Below are 12,802 nucleotides of genomic sequence, written 5' to 3' on the forward strand. Positions count from 1 at the left end.
ACAATCCAGATCCTCTGAGGTACCTCAAAAGGTGACCCAAAGAGCTCAGAAACCTGTCTTCAGACTAGACTCACAAATACAAACAGAGGTTTGTGTAGCCTCCACTGAAAAGATGCATTCTAAAGGGTACAAACAAAGAAGTGAGGTGTGCCAGTGGTGGGATCGAGAAGTGGAGCACAGAGTTAGGAATGACATATGCAAATCTGTGCAGTGAGAATGGACTGACCTGGGTAATCAAGCATATCAGTTTGTCTACAGAAGAAAATCAAGCAGGCATGGTGGCAAGTACCAGTAGTCCCAGCTACTTGGAGGCTGAGGAAGGAGGATTATTTGAGTCCAGAATTTAGAACTAGTCTGGACAACATGATGATACTTGCCTCAAAATAAATAAAATAAAATTAAAATAAATAGGAAGAAACAGAAAATCATATTGCTTTTTAAGATGGAAGAGGAGGATTATCAGAAATGGATCTTTAAATGTAGATAGAGGGTCTTAGAATGAAATGCCAGGTGATAGCTGATAAAAGTCCTTGGAAAATACTTGTCCTACTTGAATCCCTGTGCATGTGGGTTTATGCAGAAGGTAGAAAGGAGAGAGTAAAGGCTTCTGTACCACAGGGAAGCATCTCTTCCTCCTCTGCCCACCCTCAGCCAGTGGAGATCAGTGGGGCCATTGAGGAAGAGTTCACTGTGGCCAGACTCTACATCAGCAAAATCAAATCAGAGGTTAAGTCCGTAGTCAAGCGGTGCCGTCAGCTAGAGAACCTCCAGGTGGAATGTCATCGCAAGATGGAAGTGACTGGGCGGGAGCTCTCATCCTGCCAGCTCCCTCATCTCACAGGTGAGTCCTGAGAGGAGAGAGAGAGGCTATTGTGTGGTTATGGGTAAAACTCTTAACACTCACCTTAATATCAGCATCATATGAAAGTCAAGGACAGAAGAGCTGGGTGGCAAGGGAGTAAGATCCAGGCTGAAGAAATGGAGGCTCAGGCAGTATGGCTGTCTGAGCTGAGGCTCTAAAGAAGAGTCTCCATGGGAATGGCCCCTAGCCCTACATCCACATGGATGGTGCAGCAGGGAGAGAGGGCTTGGGAGTAGAGCTGGAGTTCATCGAGGTGGTGCTGCTTAGAGTTTTGTGCTTTACTCCATTTTCTTTTTCTCCCCATCCTTTCTTCTACCAGCATGAGGCTAAGATCCGCTCGCTAACGGAATACATGCAGAGTGTGGAGCTGAAGAAGCGACACCTGGAAGAGTCCTATGACTCCCTGAGTGATGAGTTGGCCAAGCTCCAGGCCCAGGGTGAGGCCTTCTTAGACCTCTGTCACAGCCATCCTAGATCTGAGATTCCAAAGGGTCAGGAAGGGAAAGTCACAAACATCAGTAGAAACACCCAGCAGCCACTCACTCAAAGCATCAGCCTGAATCATCAGTGCCAACTCATATATTATTTAGTCAGGCTTTAACATATAGCTCATTTTATGAGCACCTTATACCCTCCCTTGTTTTCTTTTCCTGCTATATCAAATTGGACTGTCCTATCTTGAAGAACTTCCCTGCAGGCCCATCCCTTGACCTGCCTGGAATTTTGGTCACAACATAAATTTTTTTTCTGAAGGAGGTAGGTTTGATGTAAGATGTCTTCCCCACTTTTCCTTAGAAACTGTGAATGAAGTAGCCTTGAAGGACAAGGAGCCAGACACTCAGGATGCAGACGAAGTGAAGGCGAGTGGGGAGGTTGGGCGGTGGGTGACTGGGACTTGGCCAGGGCTGTGCTGGCCCCCATGGAATGCATGTCTAGGAGTCTGGCTCTGAGCATAGGGTGGGGTTGTTTGCAGAAGGCCTTGGAGCTGCAGATGGAGAATCACCGGGAAGCTCATCACCGGCAGCTGGCCCGGCTCAGGGATGAGATCAATGAAAAGCAGAAGACCATTGATGAGCTCAAAGGAGTAAGGGTCCCTGAGGGTGGCTCAAGTCTCCATTGGGCCCACTTACCTTGCTGTGCCTACTCAAATGATCCTTCTGGATCAGGTTCTTTTAACTTCTATGTGTCATTCCCTCAACAATGACTTAACTTCACAGCCCAAATGCAGGAGATACAAACATTAAGGACTAGTCCCTGTACGTTTTGCCCTTGTTAGAGAGCTCAGGGTTCCTTACTGTCATGTAAATATGACCTGAGTCTGCCCCTGATATCTGAAGATAGATATCTAATTGGACTCCCTCATGCAAGAAGAAAGCACAATTTGAAGGGCTGGTCTTTCCTTCCTCGTCATTAATGTCTTTTTCTCTCATGCCCCTGACCCTCTGTAGTCTGAATCAGAAGCTGCAGTTAGAGTTAGAGAAACTTCAGGCTGACTATGAGAAGCTGAAAAATGAAGAACATGAGAAGAGCGCCAAGCTTCAGGAGCTGACGTGAGTGAGGGGTTTGTCTGCAGGCCTGTGCCATTTAGGCTCTGACCTGTTCAGATGCACTTGCAGAAGCAGGTCACACACATAGCTGTGATGCAGTGACTCACAAGAAGCAAATATGATGGGGTGGGAAAGGTTTAGAAAAATGGAGACCATCAGAAACAAGTGCAGCTGAGGATTAGCTGACATGGATGGCAAATGGCTTGCAGTGTTACAAAGCAGTATGAATGGTCTAATCTGATAAAAATTTGTATGTGGGGCTGGGGATATAGTTCAGTTGGTAGAGTGCTTGCCTCGCATGCACAAGGCCTTGGGCTCACTCCCCAGCACCACACACACCAATTGTATGTGGATATATATGCCTAGAAATAATATTCTGCAAGCTGGGAGCAGTGGCACATGCCTGTAATCCAAGCTACTTGGGAGGCTACAGAGGGAGGATGGCAACTTCAAAGCTAGCCTGGATACCTTTGTGAGAATATATCCCAAAATATAAGGGTTGATGGTGTAGCTCTGTGGTAGAGGACCTCTGGTTCAATCCCTAGTACCAAAAAAATTTTTATTTAAAAAAATAATGTGCAAAGATGGACCCAGGGTTCATCGTAGTTTAATCTATAAGTGATAGAATCATGACTTTTTATAAAAAATTCTAACTTTTTAAAAATTCTTTTCTAATTTTGGCACAGTAAACATGAGTAACTCATATAATAAATAATAGTAAAATATAGATAAAAGGAGTGGAGTAGGAGGTGAGAGGAGGAGAGTCTTGAAAGTTTGTTTCCTTCTCTTATTCTTTTGCTGTAGATTTCTGTACGAGCGACATGAGCAGTCCAAGCAGGACCTCAAGGGTCTGGAGGAGACAGTTGTGAGTGGTTTCCTTCTGTACCAAGTTAACAGGGTGGGTAGGGCTGCATCCCCTACCCCAATTTCTTCCCTACCACATTGCTTTCTCCTTTGCAGTTAGTCTGTGGCGTAATCAGAACACATCTTTCCTAAGGGATGAGTGACACTTGACTGTATAGACTGAAGCTTCCAATAGTTTTGGAGAGAGTAGGCAGACCTGGTGTCTTGCTATCCCCAATTTTTCATCATTCTTTCCAGGCCCGGGAACTCCAGACCCTCCACAACCTTCGCAAACTGTTCGTTCAAGACGTCACGACTAGAGTCAAGAAAGTGAGTGACATCCTCCTCATCTTATCAGCTCCATATATTCCTCCCCTCTTCAGACTTCTGCAGCCCTGCTGTTCCCTGTGGAATTGGCTTGGCCTGGCCTGGGTGGGACTAGTTTGGCCTCAGGAGAGCCACATTTTTCTCTCCATCTTTAATCAGAGTGCAGAAATGGAGCCCGAGGACAGTGGGGGGATTCACTCCCAAAAGCAGAAAATTTCCTTTCTTGAGAACAACCTGGAACAACTTACAAAGGTTCACAAACAGGTAAGAATGCAGAGAAGGGGTAAAGAGAACTTTTGAGGCCAAGTCCCTTATGATACCCAAATCCTTGGAAGTGATACCCAAATCCTTGGAAGTCCCTTAGATTTAGGAAAATCTAGTTGTGTGTTTTCCTTACTTTTTTTTCTCTACTAATCTTGTCTTTATATCATATTTGGTCCCACTTTTACCTTGTTCTTTCTTTCATTCCTGTTTTCACTTCTCAAAGTTTCTGACCCACTTCTGTTCAAAGAATGTTCCCTAGGCCTAAATTGGAGGGAGAGGTTGAAATGGACAGAGGTTGAAGAGGCATATGGCCTTAACTGTACACAATGAATAGCAGAGGACTGGGGGTATAGCTCTGTGGTAGAATTAAAAAAAAGAAAAAAAAGAAAAAAAACAAAAAGAGGAGTACTCGTATATCAGACCTTAGTTAGAGATAGAAAAGCAGGGAGACAAAAGTAGCAGGGGAATTGGACTTTCTCCCATGAAGGGAACTCCATCTGCATAGGCCTGGGGCAACCATATAGGACATTAAATGATGTGTTTGAGATGGCTCAACCAGCCCCTGGTCAGAGCCAGTCAGAACTACTGTGTATTAAGCTGCTGCCTCTCTGTCCCCCTCCTTCCTGCTGCGGTTCCTTAGGTGGATGACTGGGTTTCAAAGGTATGGGCTGGGGAGGTAAAAGGGCAGTCCAGAGGAGTCAGGACAGGAAATGTTTGGTGTGTGCACAACAGGAGCACCTGCACTAGTAACAAGGAGCTGAGCCTGGAGACCCTCTGCAGTCTCCAAGGCCTTCTTCAATTGACTCGTAAAAGAAGCCCCAACCCTGTAGCTGGCCTGTAGCTCAGTAGTAAAGCACTTGCCTAGCATGTGCAGGGTCCTGGAAAACCCAAGCCAGACTCCATTCTCTTCCTTTTAAATCTACCTTAAGGCTGGCACAGTGGCACCTATAATCCCAGCCGGGGAATCTGTGTCAGGAGGCTTGCAAGTTCAAAGCCAGCCTGGGCAATTTAGGGAGACCCTGTTTGAAATAAGAAATTAAAAGGGCTGGAGATGTAGCTCAGTGGTAAACGCCCCCTGTATTCAATCTCTAGTACCTCTCCCCAAAATCCTCCTTAAAATTCCAGCTAACTCATATTCTCACTAGCCTAGAACTTTGCCTTCTTTTCCTCTCAGTATGATGCCCAGCTTATATAGTAAATACTTAGTACATCTTTTTTGTAAAGAATTTCCAAACCTGCAGCCCAGTGCTAATCTGCAGGGATTATTGATTTTATTTGGGCCTCCAGAGGACTTTACTACCATCTTTCTTTCCTTCCTTTATTATAAAACAATGTAACAACATTATAGAAAAGTTGAAACATAGCCAGGAATCATTTTTAATCAGTTCTGTCATTCTATTTTCATTCCTGTGTGTTCACTTTACCTCTCTGTCCAAATGCATATTAAATTGCTTAACAGCGCCCCCCCAAACCCAAATGAATAAACAAGAAATAACCAGAGACCATTTGCTTTTCCTTCATTGAAGCTTCTGCCTCTTCTGAGTCCTAAATATCAAAAACTGCTCTCCCAAAGAACAGAGGCCTTATTTACCACAGTGTTCTACATCAGCAGATAGGAGAATGGGAAGAAAAAAGAGAAAGATGTAAAAATTAAGATAGAATCTTAATTGCCAGGGCCACAGCCCTAATGACAATTTTTTAAGCTACACTTTATCACAACAAACATTGATTAAAATCCATAAGTTGTCCATATTAAAGCTGCATGGAAGGCTCTAGTTCTTCCCCTGTACTCCCAGTGTTCCCTGCTATGCTGACTTGCCTGATATCCTCCAAGGCCCTGCTCCTTTTGCAGTCTGTAGTGCCCCCACTCATTGTGTGGAAGGACCAGGGAGTCTTTTCTGGCTGCAAGGTGGTTGCTACCATAGTCTAGCTTAATTGAAATAGGAGAAGGACAGCTCAGAAAGTCCTTGAATGTGAAGGGAATGAACACAAATGTTTGTGAGACCTCAAACATTTTCTTTCCTTCCTGTGGGGCCCCATGTGTATATGGATGTGTGTGGAGGCTCCTGAATTCCAGCTTCTGCCCCTGCTCCGCACTGCACCTGCCTGCACCCATTCTCCTCATTTCCATGTCCACCCTCCAGACTGTGGCCATGCTCTTGCTGCCCTGCCTTTTGCATGCCCACACATCCATCTCTGGGGAAGGGGTACCTCATTCCATGGGGGCCCTGAAGCTATTGGTCTGGCACAAGCTGTGATACATGGTAGAGAGGAGTGTCCAGTTAAGGCAGAATTCTGGGCTGTAGTAGAGATGCCAGGTTTTGCTGCCTAGAAAATGATGTATGAAGAAAAGAACTGGATAGAATAGCATATTACATAAAGGGAATAAGGTTTTTTGAAGAAACAGTGTAGTCTCCATCTTCGCTGACACTTGATTTTTCTTTATTCTCTTTCCCCACCCCTCACCCCACACACCACTGGGTGACTCAATCTTGGGTTGCTCTGCTTTCTTTTGGCCTCTTCCCTTCGGCTCACCCCACAGCTGGTACGTGACAATGCAGATCTGCGTTGTGAGCTTCCTAAATTGGAAAAACGACTTAGGGCTACGGCTGAGAGAGTTAAGGCCCTGGAGGGTGCACTGAAGGAGGCCAAGGAGGGTGCCATGAAGGACAAGCGCCGGTACCAGCAAGAGGTAGACCGCATCAAGGAGGCTGTGCGGTACAAGAGCTCGGGCAAGAGGGGCCATTCTGCCCAGATTGGTGAGTAGATGTCACCGTGCATGCTGAGATTACCACCTGAAGCAAATTCAGTAAATTCCTGTGTGCCAGGCAGCTAAAGTATTGCTTCTAGACCCTTTTCCCCACCCCTCAAGAAGAAAAAAGTGATGAACCATGTTACAAGCAACTTGGTTCAGCCCCAGCAAAATGACTTCAGGAACCAGGGTAATTGCATCCTCATGGTCATTTCCTCTCTTTCACAGCCAAACCTGTGCGGCCTGGTCACTATCCAGCATCATCTCCCACCAACCCCTATGGCACCCGGAGCCCTGAGTGCATCAGTTATACCAACAGCCTCTTCCAGAACTATCAGAATTTGTACCTGCAAGCCACACCTAGCTCCACCTCAGATGTGTAGTGAGTGACCATGGGTGTGGGCTGGAGTCTGAACCTAAAGCTCTCTGAACCCTGGAAGGCATGGGATTGGGTCAATTACTAGTTGAAAATTATTTTCCTAAGTAGTTTAATTTCTAAATCTTTCTCAGCCTAATCATAGGTATTAGAAGGTAGGCATCTGTTCTCCCTGTCTGCTCTATTTATTGTCCTCTGTTCTTGGGGATGGGAAGGTTGCGTGGCTCTGTGGCTGAGAGTGAATGTGGATTAGTGGTCCACAAATAGTGGAGGGTATGATTTGGGAGGCTGAGGCAGGAAGATCATAAGTTTGAGACCAGCCTCAGCAACCAAGCAATACTCTTAGCAACTCAGTGAGACCCTGTCCCAAAATAAAAAATGAAAAGGACTGGAGATGTATCTCAGTGGTAAAGCACCCCTGGGTTTAATGCTCAGTACAAAAAAAAAAAAATAGTGGAGGGTAGTTGCCAATCCAATGGGTGCATCTCTCTCCTGTACCCAGCTTTGCTAACTCCTGTACCAGCAGTGGAGCCCCATCTTCTGGTGGCCCCTTGGCTTCCTACCAGAAGGCCAACATGGACAATGGTAAGTGATCTTTGGGAACTCCAGTCCAAGTTGGGAGGTATGAGAAAAGTAAGTGACCCCATTTTATAACACTAACTAAACCTTTCTCATGTGTTGGGCTTAATTTAAATAAAAAGATACATAGGACTGGGGATGTAGCTCAGTGGTAAGAGTGCTTGCCTAGCATACATGAGGCCCTAGGTTCAATCCCTAGCGTTACTATATATCTATATCTATATCTATATTTATATATAGAGAGAGATATGGGTGTGTATATAGCCATGTCTTCAGATCTCAGATCTTAGAAGTGGATTCCTTCTATTATTGACTGTGCCTGTCTCCACCTTCCCCACCTGTCCCTCTCTTTTCTCAAACAAAATAATGATGCAGCTTATGTAACTGAGGATAGAGTGCCCCAATTTACTTTTTTCTCTAAGGGGTTAGGATGGGAGAAAATCTGGGGAGACCATTCCTAATACTCAGTTTCCTTTCTTCTTCTTCTAACCCTGTGTTCTCAATGATGATCTCTTCAGGAAATGCCACAGATATCAACGACAATAGGTATACCAGGCCCCATTACCCTTGGGTTCTCTGAGTGGCACCAGAAGAAATGATTAAACTTCCCTCTGCCCTGCTTAAGAGTGTCTCTGGAGCCTTGAGGGGAGGCAGGAGGAAATGAGGATCATTCTTGCCATCCCTGGATGTTGGGGAGATCCCAGGCATTCCTGTACCTCAGTGTAGAACACTCCCCTCCTCCAGTCCCTTCTGTGGCCTCTCCCCATGCTAGTTATGGGCTGTAGACTTCTGATGATGTGGTCTCTCCCTGCACTGGGAACTTTGTGATCTTTGGCAAATCATTTACATATCCCTGGCCTTGCATTTCCCTATGTTCCTGTAAAGCACAAGTAGACCCTGCCCTTGCCCTGTTATCTCACAGGAATGCTATCAGAGCAGTGACCATGACAGGAATACTTTTATTTATATGTAGCTGATTATGGTGTCTCTATTCCTCCAGGAGTGACCTGCCCTGCGGCTATGAAGCTGAGGACCAGGCCAAGCTTTTCCCTCTCCACCAAGAGACAGCAGCCAGCTAACCTCCCACACCAATGGCTATATAACCTGCACTTTCAGGTAGCTCTGGCCTCAGATGGCTTTCTTTCTTGTCCACAGCCTCTAGATCTCCTTTTTCTAAAAATTTTTAACCATCTCAAAACATTTGCTATATAGTGAACTCTCAACTCCTGCTTTCCCCTGCTGGGGCTATATCTGCCCAACTGCTGTTTGTGGTGTGGATACTGACCTTACCTGTACTGAATGCTTTCCCTTTGGCTATAATAGCAACCACAGTACTGTTGTATACCACTAGGGGTCACTGCTGCATGTCAGAAGATGTGAGCAAGGGCTGCTGTCCATGTAGGACCACACACTGGTCACAGATCTTAGATAATAGGAGACCTTGGGAGATCATCTCAAACATTCCTCTACCTCCACTCTAAAGTAATCTTGGATGGAAAGAGATTTTCAAAAGTAAGACATCTTCAGTAAAGGCGATGTTTAATTTACTCCCACACCTATCACCTCTCCTCATATCTGCATATACCACCAACAATCTTTAGAAATGCCCCATGAGTCTAACCCTGCCTCTAGCACAGGTTTTTGTGTATCACCAGGCTTCTTATCACAATTGCTTTAGGGCCCAGAACTGGGCACTATGATACTGTTTTGTCATCCATTTGGATCCTTAGAGAACTAGAAATGAGAGAACATGGCCAGTTTCTTCCTGGGCTGTATCCAAGCTGAGTCCTCTCCAGGGGTTTCCCAGGATAGCAGGCTAGGCACACATAGGCAGAAAGACATGAAAAGCAGGGAAATAGGAATAGGGAAGGAGGATTAGGGAAACTCCTGGGTGTGGAAGAAGGTGCAGGAGGGTAGTGGGATACAGGAACAGGACTATGAACTAAGTATATGCAAATACCACCTGCTCCTCCACAGCTGCTGGACTGCAGACTGGTTCCTCACATACTGTTTCTCTTTCTTCCCCAGTTTCTAAGAGGGACTGAGGCCTCTTCTCTCAGCATGCTGCAATCCTGTGGTCTCTGATACTAATTCCCTCCCCAACCCCTTTTGTTGGACTGTACTGTTTGATGTCTTCTCTCACTTACTATGTATCTCTTTGTACTCTGTATCTATATATCAGAAGCTGCTGCTATGTATCTCTTCTCTCTCTCCTACTCTTAAGTATCTAATGATGTATTTAGCAATTTCTAAGCATAGTCTATCCTCCTTATTTGGGGCAATAGGGAGGCGGGGGAATGTTTCTTCTTTCTCATATATTCATCTCTCACACTGAATGGTGTTAGTCACTGAGCAGAGGACACAGAGATGATAAAATGAGAAATGGGAGCTAGAGGGCTGTGATCCTTCTCTCTCACAAACACGTGTGCACATGCATGCACACGCGTGCGCACACACACACACGCTCTCTCTCTCACACATACACATACATATAAAGCCTTAAGCAGAAGAATGTTTTAGCATCCTAAGAAGACAGAGAAATAGGCTCTTCCTCCCTTCTCTTTAATGTATAGCACAGGGGAGGGTGAAATGGAAGGGCTAGTAAATTCTTCATACTCCCCTCACCTAAATCAAGGGATTCCAAATGTTTACCTCTGTCCTACAAAGTCTGCCTTTTGCCTCTTTCTTCCTGTTTTTCCCAGATGGAGACCATGGCTTGCTCAAGTGACCATTTTCCTTTCTTGTCCAAGCCCCTTTTGATATTCTCCAAAGTTGAATATTATGAAAAATTAAAGAGGCAGACCCCTTCCCACAGTCTGCCAAATGGCTGCTCATCTTTCTGTGGTAATAGTTATAGGCAAGTATAGTCAGAAGGATTGCTTCCTTGGGTTTGGGGATTGAATAGGGTGGAAAATTGCTAAGTGATTTGTGTCACAGTGTCCTCAGGTTGATGTAATGAGCTGAATTCCTTTCTCCCATATTGGGTTACATGTTCTTTCCATCTTTACCTTTTGGTTTGGGGACTTCCAGTTCATTGGCAAAAAAGCTGTTTCAGATGCTTTCATTTCAAAATGGATCCTGGCTTTCCTCTAGTATAAGTTGTTCCCCATAAAGAGTTCCTTCTTTAATGTCCCTCTGTAGTATCAAGTGCACTTTAGGGAAAGACCGGGCAGATTTTCCAGAGGTGGCAGAGCCCAAGGGCTTGACCCAGGGCCATTCCCCCAGTCATTCTCAGCCCATGTACCCCTGTTCTCCCACAGTTAAGAAGATGGTTGCTTGAGTTCCAGATGGTCCTTTCCCTCCACATGGTGCTAAGGTGGTTTTTCAGGTAACTACAGGGATGAAGGTCACTAGGTAGCCCAAACCAAGAAGTGAAGTCTGGTGTTCAGATATCCAGTCTTACCTATGATAGAAGATAGAAACCTTCAGCATCAGGGAAGCCCATCACCTGGCTTCTTCTAAGTTAGGAAAGAAGGTCAGTGCCAGTGCCAGCTGGTAAATACAGAGATAGGGCCTATGAGTCTTTCAAAGGAAAGAGTCCTTGTTCCCTTTACCTGTTGAGCAATTTAGCAGTTAAGGACAAAATCAGAGGGGTATGAAATAAAGCCAAACTGCTGATTTTCAAACACTTTTCAAAATAAATCTTATATAGAACTCCAACATAAAAAATAACAGACTAGGGATGTAGCTCAGTGGTAGAGACTGCCTAGCATGTGCAAGGCTTTGGGTTCAATCTCCTGCACTACAAAAAAAAAAAAAAAAAGGAGTGGGGGTGGGAAGATAAATAATGCAGACCTAGACAGTTCGCATTTTCTTCCTCCCCTTATTTATTTATTTATTTTTTGGGGGGCGGAAAATGCTTCATTAGTTGAAGAGCCTTGGAAAAGTCCTAAGAGACCCCATGGGTTCTATAGAGTAGTTTGAAAATGACTGCTCTGAAGAAGAGGGTACAATCTGGCTCCCCTTCACCAAACCTGTAACTCATAAGAGAGAGATGGGGTAAGGTAGATGAGCCATGCTATCCCAGACCCAGTCAGAGAAGAAGGAAGGTACCAGCACACCTGCAAACTTAGTATTTGCCAGCAGGAAAACTTAGAATCTAGGAAATTTTATGTAATCTTCCCACCAAATGATTCTTTAAAAGAATATATAAGAAGATGTGAAGGTGTAGGGCAGACAAAGAGAGGTGACACAGAGGAGCAGCCTTCTCTTTAGCAAGATGTAAGAGAAATATAATTCACTTACACAAATAAGAAACAACACACGCACAACCTTCCACCAGAAGCTTCACACTGTATCCTCCTCCGCCTCTTCCTGTTCTCTACATTCACCACATCCCTTCCAGAAAGCCAGGGTCACCACAAGGGGCACCTGGCCTTCCCACTCACATCTGCCAAAATGTTGCATGCCATCGTGGAAAACAAACCAAACTGCACAAACCCCAGTGTGTATTTACTTGGTGTACATAGATACCTTTAAAATAAATAAATTCAATGATGACTCCATGTGTTGTTGCAAATCTTCTTTATCACTCTTCTTGATCACTCTTGCATATAATGGCATTTAACACCGTGGTATGTATCCTTCCAGATGTTCTTCTACATATTCACATCAATTTTTTTTTTCACTTGATCATATCCTGGAAATATTTTCATGTCAGTGTATACTGATTTATCTCATTAAAACATATGTAATTTCTGGGTGTGGTGGCACACACCTGTAATTCCAGTAATTGGGGAGGCTAAGGCAGGAGTTCAGACCCAGCCTTAGCAACTTAATGAGGCCCTAAGCAACTCAGTGAGACCCTGTCTCTAATAAAATGTTTTTAAAAAGGGCTGGGGATGTGGCTCAGTGGTTAAGTGCCCTTGGGTTCAATCCCTGGGTACCAAAAAAAAAAAAAAAAAAAAAAAAATCCAAATATAATTTTTCACATATTATCCTATAGTTTGTCAACTATTCCAGATACCTAGGTTGGTGGATATCTAGGATGTTATAATTTTGAATAAAAAAATAGTATCCTGGTCTCTTAATCTTTTACCCTGACCCCATCATCTCAGTTCTAGAATCAAGTCCTTCCCCGCTCCAGGGTGTCACTATTCCTCCCCTGCTAACAGCTCAATTCTGTTCCAACATCATCTACCACTATTTTTCTCTGCTCATCAATCAAAGCTTCTAAGATGGAGAAAAGCATATAACCAGAAAACTGGGGCAAGCTCAATGGGGTGGTGCTCACCTGTAAACCTAGCAACTGA

The 12,802-nt window shown here is 44.6% G+C and overlaps 1 protein-coding gene across 1 annotated transcript in view; it reads left to right on the top strand.

Moving 5' to 3' along the window:
* Kif5a (kinesin family member 5A) overlaps positions 1 to 11,329 on the top strand; it is a 33,560-nt gene extending 22,231 nt beyond the window's left edge. The window contains 14 exon segments of the mRNA XM_047548673.1: positions 652 to 829; positions 1,171 to 1,299; positions 1,658 to 1,722; positions 1,836 to 1,943; positions 2,309 to 2,412; positions 3,214 to 3,274; positions 3,511 to 3,582; positions 3,739 to 3,843; positions 6,386 to 6,602; positions 6,824 to 6,977; positions 7,474 to 7,556; positions 8,069 to 8,096; positions 8,551 to 8,666; positions 9,579 to 11,329. Of these exon segments, the coding sequence (XP_047404629.1) occupies positions 652 to 829; positions 1,171 to 1,299; positions 1,658 to 1,722; positions 1,836 to 1,943; positions 2,309 to 2,412; positions 3,214 to 3,274; positions 3,511 to 3,582; positions 3,739 to 3,843; positions 6,386 to 6,602; positions 6,824 to 6,977; positions 7,474 to 7,556; positions 8,069 to 8,096; positions 8,551 to 8,629 (1,383 nt within the window). The 3' untranslated portion in view covers positions 8,630 to 8,666; positions 9,579 to 11,329.
* Positions 11,330 to 12,802: the final 1,473 nt, after the last annotated feature.

The sequence above is a fragment of the Sciurus carolinensis genome, chromosome 4, assembly GCF_902686445.1.
Source record: "Sciurus carolinensis chromosome 4, mSciCar1.2, whole genome shotgun sequence".
Taxonomy (NCBI): domain Eukaryota; kingdom Metazoa; phylum Chordata; class Mammalia; order Rodentia; family Sciuridae; genus Sciurus; species Sciurus carolinensis.